Below are 16,329 nucleotides of genomic sequence, written 5' to 3'. Positions count from 1 at the left end.
ATAATTTAAAGTGCAAGAAACGTAGTAAAGGAGGGCTGCTAAAATCGTCCTATGTGTGACTCTGCATCCTGGTTTATTCACGATGTCAAAATCCTGTTGTGGACAGGAGGGCAAAAATTACCCTCCTGCCCATTCCCTAGGTCTCAATCCTATTGTCCTGCCCCCAGCAAAAAGTAGGAATCATGCACACTGTAAGATGGTGGTTGTTTCTAATATTTATTTTTCTGGTTATAAAAGTAATACATGAAGAGCATTGGATTTGGCGAGAAGGTTTTGAGCCCTGGCTTTTTGTCACACGCCACCTGCAAGATCTAGACCAGTCACTGAACTACCAGTTCCTCATCTGGGAAACAGGACAAGAAGCCCTGCGTATGCTCTCCATACATGGCAGTGCAGCTCAAATCACAGAGGAGAAGCACTTGGTAAACTGGAAAGTGCTGACAAACAGAAGGGGTTAGCATCACCACCCTCAGATGAGGTAGCACCAAAGTTTGAGCTCCTGCCCCTCCGCTGACCTGTAGGGGTACACACACATTGGAGGGCCACTGGTAGTCCTGGTTTGATGGAGTGGGGGGCAGGGCCACACAAATCTTCTCAAGCCTGGCCACACTGGGCCTCACTGGGGCTCTTCCAGAACCGAGCATCAGCTGTGGCCAGCCGGGTGAGGACCTCCTCCAACTCAGGTCCATCCTCTGGGAAGCGCTCTGTGAAGGATCTGATGAGGCCAGCAGCTGAGGCCTCGTACTCCAGAAGCTGCACTTCTGAGCCTGGGAATGGACAGAGAGAAAACAGCAGCAGAAAGATCTTAAGAGAAGTATAATCACAGTGATGTCACAGGAGCTCCTAGTTCTTACTGAGCTCTTCTCTTGGGCCACAAATTATGCTCAATATTTAAGTTGATTTTCTAACTTAGTCCTCATAGTCATCTTTCAGGGTAGGAAATATTACAGGGAGAATAGTAATGAAACGCCCCCCTCTCATCCTTAAGATTAACACCAGGTGCCATGTTAGATGAAACAGATATAGTGCTTGGCCTGGTGGGGCTTACAGTCCAGCAATGGCTTCATACCTGTCTAGACCATGGCCAAGTTTCCCAACTTCCCTAAGTCTCAGTTTCCTCATCTGTAAAGTGGGGTGAGCATAGTGCCTCTTCTCTCAAGGAGCTGAGGAATTACATACAACAGTGCATCAAGTGGGTGCTCACAAATGCTATCCACCAGCAGAGCAGCATCTGAGCTGATCACTCACCTGTGAAATGGGCTTGTTCGGAGGGTCCCCTGAGTACTCATGGGGAAGCACTCCCCTCTAACTCATTTCAGCTGCTCTAGCCTCTCACAGCACCTTGGTGCGCTCCACAGCATCTTGAGGTGCATGATAAAAGCGGAGGTTATGGGTTCAGATGGACCAAGTCCTGACTCTGTCTCCCACTAACTGTGTGATCCCAGGTCAGTATGCAGCCCCTTTGTGTCTCTGTTTGTTTCCAGCTAAAAAATGGGGATAATAACCATTCCTTTCTGAGTTGTTGAGAGTTAATTCATGGAAAGTTTTCACCCAGTACCTGGCACCCAGAAGTCCTCCAAATTTAGCTATTGTCATTATCACCTCACCATCACAACTATTACCTTTGATAATCCAACCTGTTCTTCAGGCTAGTTTAACCACTTCCTCCCTAGAACCTTCCCAGATTCTCTGAAGGCAGATGGGATCTTTCCTCCTCCATGTGTTCAGTGCACTGTTGGTATCTTCTGGGCACTTGTTAATGCTTCCCTTGTATAATTGCCTCCATGCCTAATCATTCTTAATGGGCTGTGAACTACTCAAGGGGAGGGCCTGGGTACCTTTCATGTCTCCACCCCTCGGTGGCTAACACAGGGTGGACATATCAAAGCAATGATGATATTGTCCATGGGGCTGGCAGGATTCACTCATTCATTTCATTTGACTATATAGAGTAGCTGTTGCATGCCAGGCCCACGCTAGGGGCAGGGGTATGCCACTTCTGGAGATGAGACGGACAAGAAAATGTCCAATCATGATAGACACAGAAGGAAAATGAAGCTGAAGGATAGAGAGGGATGGGAGTAGGTTACTTTATGTTGAGAGTGTGGGGCAAGTGCCTCTCAGGAGGTGTCATTTAACAGGGACCTGAATGTACCAGACAGGCACAGATCGGCACTATCATGCCAAGAACATGGAACGGTGTGTAAAGAGGTGACAGGGGTGCAGTGGGCTCAGTAGGTTAAAGAAATGTAAGGGCACAGAAGGCACAAGTACCATGCAGGGAGAGCCAGGACTTTTGGAAATGGAATTGAGAAGGCAGAGGAAGGACAGAGCTGACCCTCATCCTGGACACTACCAAGTTCTCCTTTGGGTTCTGCTCAGCCTGCAGAGTCCCAGCTCCTTGCCCGTCCTGATCTGGCACCCAGCAGCCACAATTCTCCAGCTACCGGCCTGGCCTCCCCATGAGCCCCTGCTCTGCCGGCCTTCCTCAGACCTGCTGTCGCTGATAACCATGAGAGAGAGAGAGAGAGAGAGAGAGAGAGAGAGAGAGAGGAGGGAGGGGAGGGAGGGGAGGGAGGAGGAGGAGGAGGGAGAGGGAGAGGGAGAGGGAGAGAGAGAGGGAGAGAGAGACAGTGTGTGTGTGTGTGTGTGTGTTTGGTGGTAAATGCTGAGATCTGTCAGGGGAAGGACCACCCCAGATAGCCTTCCCTGGGTCCCCATCAAGGGAGCCCCAAGTCCATTACCTTCAAGGCGAGTGTTGGGCTGAACAATCAGCTTCCGTGACTCCTTGCGTAGCAGCACCGTGTCCCTGAGAGAGAGGAAGCACTCGGGGGGCGCATCAGTGACCGCCGCATAACCCTCATACAGGGCCCTCCCTCCAGCCACATCCCCGGTGGACTTCAGCACCTGTAGGAAGGAAGGAACAGGTGTCTAGGATGGGCACTCCCCTATGTCCATAGGACTCTGCCAGGGGCCACGGCTGGCGGTGCCCAGCACTGAAGGGTCCGTGCTGTGGTTGAATGTGTTGAGTCCAGAATTCAGAGTTAACACTTAATGGCTAATGTGATGGTATTAAGAGGTGGGGCCGGGCTGGGGATGTGGCTCAAGCGGTAGCGTGCTCGCCTGGCATGCGTGCGGCCCGGGTTCGATCCTCAGCACCACGTACAAAGAAAGATGTTGTGTCCGCCGATAATTAAAAAATAAACATTAAAATTCTCTCTCTCTCTCAAAAAAAAAAAAAAAAAAGAGGTGGGGCCTTTAAGAGGTGCTTGGGCCATGAGGGCTCTGTGAATGGGATTGGCCCTTATAAAAAAAGAAACTTCCTGCATCAGCAGGCCCTTCTGCCTTCCACCATGTGAGAACACAGTTCCTCCTGTCCGGAGAATACAGCAACAAGACACTACATTGGAAGAAGAGAGTAGTCCTCACCAGATGCTGAACCTGCTAATACTTGGATCTCAGACTTCCTAGATTTAGAAGTGTGAGAAATAATTGTCTACTCTTTATAAATTACCCAGTCTCAGGCATTTTGTTATAGCAGTACAAAATGGACAATCTGCAAAAATGCTCAGCTGTCACAGGCTGTGTAACCTTGGATAAGTTACTAAACCACTCTGAGTTATTATCTTTAAAGGGGAATAGTCTGCACTCTCACAGTGTTGTACTGAGTGAGTGACGAATGTGGCTCAAGTGCTTAGCACATAGTAAATGCCCACTAAACCAAGGTGAATGTTTCTCACTTGATGTTTTGACAAGGTAGGCATCACAACACCTTTTTAAATAAAACATTTCAAATATACATGACACAGTATGCTGTAAAGAATAATGAAACAGATGCCCATGTGTCCAAACAGCCCACGTTAAGAGTGGTCCCCCTGGGGGCTGGGGATGTGGCTCAAGCGGTAGCACGTCCGCCTGGCATGCGTGCGGCCCAGGTTCGATCCTCAGCACCACATACAAACAAAGATGTTGTGTCTGCCGAAAAAAACTAAAATAAATAAAGAGAGAGAGAGTTTAAAAAAAAAAAAAAAAAAGAGTGGTCCCCCTTGGGACTGGGGTTGAGGCTCAGTGGTAGAGTGTTTGCCTAACATGTGTGAGGCCCTGGGTTTGATCCTCAGCAGCACATATGAATAAACAAATAAAGTAAAAAAAAATCCATTGTCAACTAATAAATAATAAAAAAAAGTTGGTCCCCCTGCCCCTACCTGTCTGCACCTGTGGCCTCGTGGCCTCCTCCATCTATGCAAACTGCTGTTCTCAACTCTGTGCTCATTTCTGCTGGGAGCCATTAGCCAAGCAGGTATGACAATTTCCTTGCCAGCGTACCCCATGTTGCTTAGTGGAAGGACTCGTGGAAATAGGACATTTTGCAGTGACATTGCATGTAAGGTGACCTTGCTCAAGGACCAGGGCGGATCCGGGTTTAGGGTGTTCCAGGTTTAGGACAATCCGGGTTTAGGGTGGTTCCAGGTTTAAGGTTATTGCTGCTGGGAATAGGGCGTATCCTGCTGCCTGAGTTCCCCTTGAGTTCTCACGGGATTCAGACAGTATTTTTTGGGAGACAGAAGCCCAGTGGGGGTGGATTTGGGCAGAGAACGTGGATTTCCCCAGAACGTGATTGTAGATGGCTGGTGTGAGTTCGGGAATAAAGAGTTGCTGTTTGAATCTACAAGCTGTGTGGTGGCTCGTGATTTTGTGCCCAGCCAGACTGCGGCACATTTCCCTTGCTGACTCAACATAAAATTCAAATTTAAATTACCTATTTGCCTCTTTTTGAACTGTACACACTGATTCACTTTTCTGCTTCATCGTGCTTGAGATTCATCTGTGCTATTCTCCCAGGCAGCTATTCTCCTCCTCCTCACTGCCATGTCACACACACACACAAACTTCATCTCTACTGCAGTGGGTGTGTGGGGTGCTAGGATCAAACCTGGGGCCTCCTGCATGTGAGCATCACTCTATCACTGAGCTACACCCTAGTGCTGATCTGTGATTTTGCTGTTAAATGCTGCTATGAGTCCCCTAGTACCTCTTCTGATGAAGATGTGCAGGTTTTTCTAGAATTGATGGTCTGTTGGGTATATGAATGCTCAACTTTTTTTTTTTGAGGGCAGGTACGAGGGATTGAACTCAGGGGTACTCGACTACTGAGCCACATCCCCAGCCCTATTTTTTAATTTTATTTAGAGACAGGATCTTGCTTTTGCTTAGTGCCTTGCTTTTGCTGAGGCTGGCTTTGAATTTGCAATCCACTTGCCTCAGCGACCCGAGCTGCTGGGATTATAGGCATGCACCTCCACGCTGGGTGAGGTTGAACATCTTTTTATACACTGGTGGGCCATTTGTATGTTGTCTTTGGAGAAATATCTGTTCAGGTCTTTTGCCCATGGTTAAATCAAATTATTATCGTTATTTATTTATTTTTTGCTATAAAGTTATAGGTAGGTCTGATAATTTTTCCCCTCCTTGTTTTCTTTTAAGATGAATTTTAGAATTATACTCTATTATTTTGTGTCTACCCTAGAAATTATAGCAAATGCATTTAATAAAATTGATGGAACTTTTCATCCTTCTCCCAAATTATAAACAGATTGTAAGAGTATCTATTCCAAGGCACGTATGATGCTGGGGTCCAGTATTTCATGCTCTTTTGTAACCCCAGGAATTGAACCTTTGTATTGATGTACAAAGTTCACATTGTAACTTAAACCCTTGTATTTATTACTATCTGCATTACACCATTTTTTTAGGTTTATCAAACCTCGTCTCTAGAGCTGATTTTTCTTTTTTCCCTCAAGTCCTATAGAAATTTTGTTATTAAATTTTATTTAGTATTTTATTTGTTTATTAATGGTAAACTGTTTTTGCTTGTTTAAAAATGTCTTTAATCCATCGTTGTTCTTGCTGCTTTTGGGGATAGAACCCAAGGCCTGGTGAATGCTGGGCAAGCACTAACCACTGAGCAACACCCCAGCCTAGTCACTCCTATTCTTAAAAGATGAGTTACTGGGTCCTGACAATAATCTACTCAGCACTTGGCAGACTCGGTTCCACTGTCTTCTGGCTTCCTGGATAGCTATGGAAGCTCTTAAGGTAGTGTTCTTAAGGTAGTGTGTCCTTATTCTTCAGCTGTTTTGAGGGTCTTCTCTGTCTCTGATTTCTGTATCATCTATGATATTTCTAGGTAGAGGTAGAGGCTTCACTTGTCCTTCCTGTTTTTTTGTTTTTTGTTTTTTTAGCTTTCTGGATTTATTAATTGAAGTCTTTAATCAATTCTAGATTATTCTCAGCTATTATTTGTTCTCATGTTCCTTCTATCACTTCTCTCTCCTTTTCCTTTGGAACTTCGGTTAGATGTACATTAGAATTTCTCACACTCTCCTCCATGTCTCTTAGCCTCCCGTAAATTCCCTATCTTTGTTTCTCTGTTACACATGGTTTATGATTTCTTTTACAGTCGGCTTGATCTAAAACCTGTTTATTCTGCCTTAGTTAATCTGTCTTTTTAAATTCCAGTCATTATCTAGTTTATTTCAAGGCGCTCTATTTGGTTCTTTGCCAAGTATCTGACATTTTGTGGGTCTGACCCTTGTTTGTTCTGCCCATCTTCAAGTGACAAAACAGGCCCTGAGGCTAGGCTCTCTCCTGGACAGCCTCTGCCTTCTTAGACCCAGGGTTAGAATGACTTTCCCAGCAGTGGAGCAAACAGAACCAACTGGGAGCCCTGGGGAAAGGCTCCCCTCTCCCTCCTAATAGCACTTAACACCCACAAGGTGCTGAGTACCCACCAATCAAGCTGATGTGTAGATTCTGGGAGTTCAAATGGGACAGGTGGCAACACATGCCAAGGGGAGGCAGACAGTGTCCTACCCAAGTGGTTTAGGCAGGTGGAGGCCTCACCCACAGGGCCTGGTCTCAGATCCTCCATGAACACCAAAATCCATGAATGCTCAAGTCCCCTATTTCAGATACTTGCCTCAAACCTAAGCACCCATTTGAATATATTATAAATAATCTCAAATTATTTGCCATACCTAAGAAAATGTAAATGCTGTGTACATAGATGTTTAGGGAATGATGACAAGAAAAAAAGACAGTACATACACGACTTTCCCCCCAAATATTTCCACTGTGCAGCTGGTTGAATCCACAGACACAGAACCCATGGACACAGAAGGCTGACGTCTGAGTGACAGGGAATGGTGAGGACCACGCCAACCAGAGAGCCCACGCCATGTCCAGCCCCGGGCTGTGGCTCAGCTCCCCTAGCAGTTCTTCATGTGGGAATTAAGCCTGTGAATGGTAGCTTCCAAGAGGCCAGAAATATAGATTTATACCTTTGCCAAATTTTATCAAACTAGGTGGGTCAAAAACATGGCTGTCTGGGACCCCTGGTTGAAAGCTTTCCCTGCCTGCCGTCTCACTGCTGTGCTCTTAGCTGTTATGGAGGCTGATATAACATATAGTCACCCCCAAAATGATTCCGTATTCCATAATTTCTGTACAATTGTTGCTGAGGACACTGTCCATGATGCTGCATGATTTTCCCAATACAGAGAACCACCTGGCTCAGTCCTTAAGAGGGGCTCCCAGAAAGTTCCATGCCGATTCAATGCTCAGTGGCAGTTCAATTTGGCCTTGGGGTTGGTAGATTTGATTCTTTCATCTAATGACTTGTTATTAGCAATAAATTTGAACTTGGAATGATTTAAGACTTATTGCCAAGTTGCATGGAAAGTCCGGTGAGCTCCCATAAGCCCCTAGTGCAATTTCCCTTCTTGGTACCTCTTATATAGCTGGTCAACTACTATTAACTTAAACTCCATCTAGGTTTCCCACTAATGTCCTTCTTCTATTCCAGGGTCCAACCCAAGATGCTGCCTCGTGTTTTGGATCTAATGATTTTTAATCTCTAACTTTCTTTTGCTTCACTGTCCTTGCCTCCCCACAGTGAGAAACCGATCACAGGGGGACACTTGCTGAATGACTAAGGGAATAACCTTGAGGCTGTGAGGAGGTGTCAGCAGTGTGGGGAGATGGGGCAGAAGTTGGGGGGCGTCAAGGCACGAGGCCTTCACTCACCTGCAGTCTCCGCAGGAACCGCTCCAGCGCAGGCCTGCCCACTGACCGGATCTTGCTGCGGTCTAGGCGGACCCGGGCATCTGGGCGGCCATCAGAACCGGTAGTGGGAGTGACGGTCACAAGTCCCTCGCCCGCCTCCAGCAAGACCCGCAGGATCACAAATCGGGCCTGCATGTGAGCCTGCCAGGGCCAGGGGGAAAGAGGTCATCTGTAGCCAATATCAAATGCTTGGTCCAAGCCTAATGTGCCCCAGGGGCTTACTGTCAATTATTACTGTCATTTTCTTCTCCCTGACCCTCTGAATTTTTTTCTGATCTCACTTCAAATGCTTCTTTCCCCTTCTCTGCTCACAGGGAGGGCAAACTGCCCTGGGGGATAGGGAGACTATTTCTAGGTAGGACCTGGTATTCTTGATCCCCTATGTCACCCAACATGTCACCTGCTCCTCCAGACCCTCCGAGGACAGCAGGTACCCCTGAAGGCCCCTCACTTTCAGGACCTTGAGCACTTTCTGCTCCACAATCTTATTTGTGCTAAACAGCAGGACCAGATAGGCATCATTATCCCCAGCTTATAGAAAACAAAACAGAGGCCCCAGAGAGATACAGTGACTTACTCAGGGTCACACTTAGCTGTTAAATAAATAGTCAGGACTCAGACCCCAGTTTCCAGATTCTAAAATGTGTATACTTTTGATAACATAAAACTGCCTCCTCAAACCACTTTCTTGATTTTGTAAAAAAGTTGCTATTATTTACTTTTTCCAAAACCCATGCTAAAAATGAGCACTTGATCTAATGGCTCTGGAGGTGGACTGTGGGAATTTGAATCCTGTCTCTTCCTTAGCAGCCAGTTAATGGATCTCTTTGTGCCTTGAATTCCTCATCTCTACAGTGAGGTAATAAAACTGCCTCCCTCCTGGGGCTGAAAGTGGGGGCAACAGTTCAGTAGTGCACCATGTGAGCACTGTGCCAGGAGCAGTCAGGCATCTGTTAGTGACAGCAAAAATATCTACTTGATTGACCCTGAAAGGTGGCCAGGGAGAGAGGGTGCCTCCCACCTCCCAGGCAGGGGCACTAAAGCTCACTGCAGTGACATGACTTATCCCACCAACCGTGGACTCTGGATTAAACCCTGTCCACCTGCCTCACAAGTACCATTGTCCCTGCACCCACAACTCTGAGCTTGGCTCGTCTGCCTCCTCAGGGAGGCCCAGCCCCACCTGGCGCCAGTTGGAGGCCTCTGGGGTGTAGAACTCCAGAGCCAGCAGCCCAGCCCGAACCATGTTGAGCCAGTTCACGTAGATCACATCTTCCGCATCAGCCCCCTTGAAGCCGAAGATCCTGGGGGAGGAGGGGCAAGGAGCAGGCACAGTCAGGGCGGCCCTGCCTTCCCTGGCGGCACCCGCACCCCCTGCACATCCACTGCTCCTACTCCAGCACTTGGGGGTTGAGGCAGAGGTAGAGGCCCACGCTCTCAGCCCGGCACTCTTCGTAGCTCGAGGCAATGGTGCTGAACTTGCTGTCCCAGGTCTCCCCACTCCGGTACCAGCTCTGAATCTGGGAGGAGAGCCATGAGTCAAGCCCTGACCCTGCCCGCACCCAGCATCCTGGGCTCCACAGAGATGGGGCTCCACAGAGCCTGTCCTCACCTGCTCCCCCGTCTCTGGATTGATCACTGTCTCCTGGTCAAAGTTGAACACTCCCTTCTCATCCTGCAGGAATACGGGTAAGGGAGGCGGGGATCTTCAGCTCTGGGGTCCCCAGGCCAAGGCTCAGCTCACAAAGGCGAGCCAGGGAGCAGCAGGGTGGCAGTTCGAGCACCACACCGATGCCCGCACATCGCAGTCCTAGGACTCATCTCATCTGTGTGGCTCCCTGCTGGGCCCACGGCTTCCTCAGCTGTCTTTCCCATATTCCCCTAGTGGGTGTCAAGGGCTCTGGTCACAGTGGCAGGTTGGGACATCTCTGGGGAGATGTGGCTCCCTAAAATACCTAGGAAGGTACAGGCTCGGGGAACAGCTGCGTGAAGACAGTCCTGCAGCCTCGGCGCCACCCCAAGGCTGACCCTCCCAGCCTCTGTCCCTGCAGCTGCCCAGGTCACACCCTCAAGGTGGGTCCCTCAGCCCAAGCCCAGCAATTCTTCCCGGTTCAAGGGCCACCAATGGAACTGTTCTGGAGACCTCTGAGCTCCTGGGTCATCTTGGGGAAGACAAGACAGAGTCTTTCTTCCCTGCTTAAGGAGCCCTCTTCCCCAAAGCCCCCCAGGGCAGAGCAGATTCCCTTCCCTGAGTCGGGTTGTGGGGGTGAGGGAGGCTCCTGCGGGCACGGGGTGGCACCCTTCTCACCTGGGCAAAGAGCTTGCCACTGCCATGGCCCAGCAGTTCGTGCAGCCCCACCTGCACATCAAAGGAGGGCCCCTTCCAGCGGGTGTACAGGTCCTGCCAAGGCAAGCAGAGTCCCCGCTGTCACACGTCCCACCACGGCCACCCGGCCTGCAGGTAGAAGGCCCGTCGTGGTGCGTGTGCTTGGAGGAGGCTGAGTGCACTCCGACGCCACGTAGCAACAACCCAGGAGGGAGGGGTGCCTTCATCATGACCAGAAAGCACACAGGCTCCACAGGGCCACGCAGTCACTGGCAGGGAGATGGCCAAGCTCCGACCAGAGTGCTGTCCCTGCCACAGCTCTGGGCTGTCTGCCTTCCTGAACCTGCCAGGCCAGGTGAGGCCGGCCCCGCCCCTCGGGCTGCTGGCGCCCACCTTGTCCTCCTCCTCCAGGAACGTGAGCTTCTCCCGTTGTGTGGCGTAGGCCACAGCCAGTACATTCCCCAGGGACACGTTCTTGAAGCCTTCGGTCTGCCTCAGGTCATCGTCTGGAAGAGAAGGCCAGGAGGGGACCAGAGAGATGGACGAGGAGTGTCAGGGGCGAGGAGTGGCCGGGAGGGTGAACAGGGCAGGGCGGTTTGTGGAGGGGAGGGGCGGCTCTCCATGGGCTCCTGGTGGCTAGGGGTACCAAGGAAGCTCACAGTTGGGGATGTTGATGCCAGCAGGGATGCCAGAGCCAGCGAAGGTGAGGACATCAAGGGAGGTGAAGTCTGGGGTGAGGAACTTGTCCTTCTCGAAGGCCGGGGGCCAGGGCAGCTCCTTCAGCAGCTGCTCCGCGCTCTCTACCAGCCGCTCGAACTTGGCACTCATGGCCTTGTTCACCATGGCCACAAATCCTGCAGGGCAGGACAGGGTGGAGGTTTGGCAGAGTCCTGGCAGGGATCCCACACCACCCAATTCAACCCCTGTGGCCATCGCATTAATGTCTGCTCTTGCTGTGGTCCTGTGCTAGCTGCTAGGGACAACAGTGACACAGACCTGGGCCCTACTGCACCAAACCCTGGGTAGGAAAGCTGCAGGTACATGAACCCTTCTCCCCCTCAGGTCCCTGGGCTTGGATCTGTGGCTCATAGACAAGCCCCAGTGGGCTGTGGGAACGAGGCTCCCTCCTTGGAGCTACTCCCTGGCTTCGGCAGCTGATATACCAGCCCAGACAATTACGAATCCTCAGGCTGGATGCCCTGCCCTGCACAGGGGGGCCCCACAGGCAGGTTCACAGTCAGTGGAGCACAGCAGTCTGCGTATATGCTCTCACTGAGGCTCATAGGTCACATTACATGGTCCCAGGTCACAGAGATGGTGACGGGCAAAGCCTGCTCAGAATGCATGTCTGTCTGCCTGGAGCCTGCCCTGACCACACATCAGAGGCAGCACAGCCAGCTGGCTTGGAGCCGGAGTGCCTGGGTTCACCACCCACCGACAAAATCCTCACAGATGACAATATCTGGGTGAATTTGTGTAGATGAGCTTCACGAGACAGTGCCAGAATATGGTAAATGGTTTTTATTTTGCAAGGCTTTGTTATTGTTATTACTCCTAAGCAGGGAGGGGAGACTTCTAAGGGGACACTTAGAAACATGAACTTGGGCCTTGGGGGAAAGGATCCCAACCTGACCACGGGCAACCCCCCCAAGTTACCTTCAAACTCTCCTCGGGAACCAAAGGGGTCTCGGTAGCTCTCAACAAACCCGATGTAACTGGAGGAGAGAGAGGTGCAGATGGAAGAGGGTGGGCAGGAGGGGCGGGGCAGCGTAGGTGGTCACCTCACCTCTCCACGATGGGGCCTTTGTCCTGGATCCAGAAGCGGGAGCCCCTCTTGTGGGCCTCAATGGACCCCTGGGTGAAGCTTTCGATGTACTGGGCCAGCATCTGCTCCTGGTGGCTGTTGGCTGCATATGCCTGGGGGTAAGCAGGGTTGGTCAGCCTCAGACCACCCACCTGTCCTCAAGTCCCATCTGCTGCCCAGGGGGTCCTGAGCCCAAACCCCTCAGCCCAGCCAGCCTACCTTGGCTTTCTCCAGGTGATCCACCACCTTCTGGAGGAGGGGGGCATAGTCCCCCCGGGTCACCTGGAAGTGGCTCCCCTGGAATTCGTAGCTCTTCAGCTTGGAAGTCAATTCGGAGTCTAGAGCAGGATCTGAGGAAAGAAGGGCGGCCGAGAGGAGGCCAATGTAAAATACTCAGCGGGCTCTTCATCATGGCGCTCTCACAGTAAGATCATCAATGACTCCCTACGGCCAGCAAGAATCACCATGAACTCTCATTTTAAAAGAATCTGTAACTGGGCTGGGAATGTGGCTCAAGTGGTAACGCGCTCGCCTGGCATGCACGGGGCACTGGGTTCGATCCTCAGCACCACATACAAATAAAATAAAGATGTGTCTACCGAAAACTGAAAAATAAATATTAAAAAACTCTCTCTCTCTCTTAAAAAAAAAAAAAAAAGAATCCGTAACCGGGCTGGGTTGTGGCTCAGTGGTAGATCCCTGCCTAGCATGTGCGAGGTACTGGGTCTGATCCTCAGCACCACATAAAAATAGGTACATAAAATAAAGGTATAAAAAAAGTTGTGTCTGTTTAAAAAATTCAAATAATAATAATACGTAACCTGTGACATTCTAAGTGCTTTCTATGTGTTAACTTATTTAATCCTCATACCAACCCAGGTGGGGAGCGGGAATTATTATCTCCACTTTATAGATGGGGAAACCAAGGCACTGAGAAGTTTAAATAAAGTTTTCTAAAATCATGTTGATAGCAAGTGACAGAGCAGGGATACAAACCCAAGGAGACAGTTTGTATTTAGAAAGAGTCACATCCTAAAATTGATCACAGTGGTCCTCGTGGAGAGGCAAGAGGGTGACAGGAGTAGAAGCTTGAAGACAGAATTAAGCTGGGGTGCAGTGAGGAGGGGGCCACAAGCCAGGAGCTGCAGGAGGCCTCCTAGGAGCTGGAAAAAGCAAGGAAACATACCCCTGCAGGCTCCAGAAGAGCACAGCCCAGCTGACACCTTGACCTTAGACTCCCGACCTCCAAAACTGTTCAGGAATGAATTTGTGTTGTTTCGTGCCACGATATTTGTGGCAGCTCATTACAGGAGCAAGGGAAACTATCACGCTGTTGTTGTTTGTATTACTGGGGACTGAGCCCAGGGCTCCTTCCCACTAAGCTGCACCCTCTATTCTTTTTAAAAAAATTTTTTAGACTGGGTCTCTCTAACTTGAACTTGTGATCCTCCTGCCTCAGCCTCCTGAGCAGCTGGGATTACAGGCACATGCCACTGTGCCTGGATACACTGTGGTATTTTGTTTCTCTCATCAGTAAAATTTACAATTGTCCCTCCTTATTTGTGGATGACACATTCCAAGTGGATGCCTAAAACTAAAGATAGAACTGAACCCTGTATATATTTTGCTTTGCCATGATGAACTTTAACATGTTAACATGGTAACAGATTAGCAACAATAACTAATAATAAAATAGAACAACAATATACTGTAATAAGAATTACTTAAAACTTCTGAATAGTTTTATTTATTTGAGGAATAGGGACTTAACCCAGGGACACTTTACCACTAAACTACATCCTCAGCCCCTTTTATATTTTATTTTGAGTCAGGTCTCACTAAGTTGCTGAGGCTGGTCTGCAATCCTCCTGTCTCAGCCTCCTGAGATGTTGGGATAACAGGCATGCACCCACCACACCCAGCAAATGGTTTGTTTCTGAAAATGGTCTTTTCAACATTTGAGGCCATGGTTGACCATGGGTGGTGAACTGAAACCACATAACTTGAAACCATTGATAAGAGAAGACTACTGGACCTTCCATCCAACTCCAGACCTGCAGTCTGTAAGCATAAAAAGGTGGTTTTGTATGGTTAAATTTTGGGGGTGCTTGTTACACAGCCATAAGTAACTGATACACTCAAGCAGATTGGCTCCAGAGCCATACTCTTTAAAAAAAATTTTTTGTGTGTGGTGCTGGGAACGGAATCCAGGGCTTTGTGTATGCTAGGCAAGTGATCTACCACTGAGATACACCCCCAGCCCAGAGCCACTCTCAACCACTGTCCTATCCTGCATCCTGTGGCAGTACAGGCCCAACTTCTTTGTTGGCAGGATCCCCTCCATTGCCTAGACAATATCTTTTTCCCTAGTCAAACCAAACTGCTCGCTGATCCCTCGGCTTCCCTACCACCCTGCTGAGGCTCTCACCACTCTCTCCACCTGAAGGCAAATTCCCATTTGTCCTCATTTATTCCTGCACTGAGTCCCTGAGTATCTGCCACATGCTAGGTGCTGGAGAGACAGTGATGGCTGAAACACCCAATTCCTCCTTCCGGGACATATAGTCAAGAGGGGGAAACAGAAAAACAGGGAATTACTGGGGGGTCCTGGGAGGCAAGAAGAGACAGCAGAGACTTGCCCGAGGGATGACAAGGTATTGGCAAAGGTAACATCCACACCTGGCTTGGGGATGAGTGAACATGGAGGGCCCAGAGGGCCTTCTGGGTAGGAAACAGATTGTGGAAAGGCCTGGAGAGGGGTTTAGGAACCAGACGCTGCGGAGCGCAGCTACAGCACAGTGTGTGTGGGGGAAGGGGGGCTGGGGGATATGGGCAGGTAAAGGAGGACCAGAAAATGTCCTCACAGGGTCTGGACATTTCCACCCACATCTGCCTTCACCTCACAGCAGAATCCCCCTAGTATTACCACCACCTGGCCAGGTGGTTTGCGAGGGGTAGAGCTCATTGCCTGGCTCATGGGTGGGCTTGAAACCAGGCAGAGCCCATCAGAGACCTGTCCCTTGCCCACCTATAAGGACTGGTTCACAAATAGAGACTAGATCCACTCCTTGGCTACATGCAGAAACTCTTGGGACAGAAGGACCCTCTTTCTCTGGAGTGGCCTGGCTAGTGGTCTAAGCCACCAGGATCCAGAGTTGCTACAGAGAAAAGTGTAAGGGACCTAAGCGCACCTGTGCTGAGCACGGAAGCCAGCCGCACCTCATAGCGGGGCTTCCCTTCCTGGTCGACATCCTTGAAGAGCCGTGTGTTGTAGGCACTGAGGTTCTAGAAAAAAACAAGGCAGGGGTTTAGGGGAGAAAAAGATCCAGAGAGGGTAAGGGGCTGGGAAAGTGATGACTGTAGGGGGATCGCAGAGAGGCAAAACAGGCCGAGGGATCTGGTCGAGTCAGATGGACAGGGAGCAGGTACGGGTGGGCAGGCCGGGGCTGAAGCTCCTGCTCTGCTACCTACACTGAGCACCAGTTTTTATTAGTTATGGACTGGACGTGTCAGGCACTGCATGGCTGCAGCTGACCCAGAGCTACACGAGGTGGGTGCCCTTCACACAGCTGGTCCAGGGCCCAGGCTTAGAAACGCACCTCTGATGTTTTATCTCATCCTGCCCCAAGGCTGTCATCAGGCCCCGTAACCTGGCATGGGCAGGGTCAGCTCTATGCCTGGCATATCTGGGACATCTGGGTGACATCCTCTTGGTTCGTGCAGGCTGATCTCAAGGACAAGGATGTCTGAGTCTTTTCCACCTTAAGGACCCAACATGCCTGTATCTCTGGGTACAAGCTGAGACTCAAGGGCAGGCATGGGTCATGAGGGGGCTGACAGGAGGACCCCCTCACACCATTGATGAGTCCCCAATCCCCGAACCTGGGAATCCAGAAAGTCTTGAGCCAGCTTGGCATCCTCCATGGTACAATCCCCAGAGAAATAGGTGGTGATTCCCTGTCGGAAAAGAGGGGAAGGTGGGAAAGAGGAGTGGCTAAGATCAGGAGTGGGGGGCTTGGAGGGACAGCCTCCCAGTCTTCCTACACCTCTTCCCAGCAGCTTTTATCCCGCCCCC

The 16,329-nt window shown here is 50.0% G+C and overlaps 1 protein-coding gene across 8 annotated transcripts in view; it reads right to left on the bottom strand.

Moving 5' to 3' along the window:
• Nucleotides 1-197: 197 nt before the first annotated feature.
• Dpp3 (dipeptidyl peptidase 3) overlaps nucleotides 198-16,329 on the bottom strand; it is a 21,716-nt gene continuing 5,584 nt past the window's right edge. For all 8 annotated transcript variants that reach the window (XM_015503158.2, XM_015503155.2, XM_015503161.2 and 5 more), the window contains exons 5-18: nucleotides 16,137-16,211; nucleotides 15,446-15,539; nucleotides 12,474-12,604; nucleotides 12,237-12,367; nucleotides 12,107-12,165; nucleotides 11,110-11,304; nucleotides 10,844-10,956; nucleotides 10,433-10,525; nucleotides 9,737-9,799; nucleotides 9,520-9,644; nucleotides 9,308-9,428; nucleotides 8,086-8,265; nucleotides 2,745-2,907; nucleotides 198-767 (exon numbers count right to left, since the gene is read on the bottom strand). In XM_015503158.2, coding sequence (XP_015358644.1) covers nucleotides 595-767; nucleotides 2,745-2,907; nucleotides 8,086-8,265; nucleotides 9,308-9,428; nucleotides 9,520-9,644; nucleotides 9,737-9,799; nucleotides 10,433-10,525; nucleotides 10,844-10,956; nucleotides 11,110-11,304; nucleotides 12,107-12,165; nucleotides 12,237-12,367; nucleotides 12,474-12,604; nucleotides 15,446-15,539; nucleotides 16,137-16,211 — 1,716 coding nt within the window. In that variant the 3' untranslated portion in view covers nucleotides 198-594. The remainder of the gene's footprint in view (nucleotides 768-2,744; nucleotides 2,908-8,085; nucleotides 8,266-9,307; nucleotides 9,429-9,519; nucleotides 9,645-9,736; nucleotides 9,800-10,432; nucleotides 10,526-10,843; nucleotides 10,957-11,109; nucleotides 11,305-12,106; nucleotides 12,166-12,236; nucleotides 12,368-12,473; nucleotides 12,605-15,445; nucleotides 15,540-16,136; nucleotides 16,212-16,329) is intronic.

This window comes from Marmota marmota, unplaced genomic scaffold (genome assembly GCF_001458135.2).
Source record: "Marmota marmota marmota unplaced genomic scaffold, marMar, whole genome shotgun sequence".
NCBI classification, from domain to species: Eukaryota; Metazoa; Chordata; class Mammalia; order Rodentia; family Sciuridae; genus Marmota; species Marmota marmota.
Note: the sequence above shows the minus strand (reverse complement) of the source record. Positions and strands in the feature narration are given on the sequence as shown.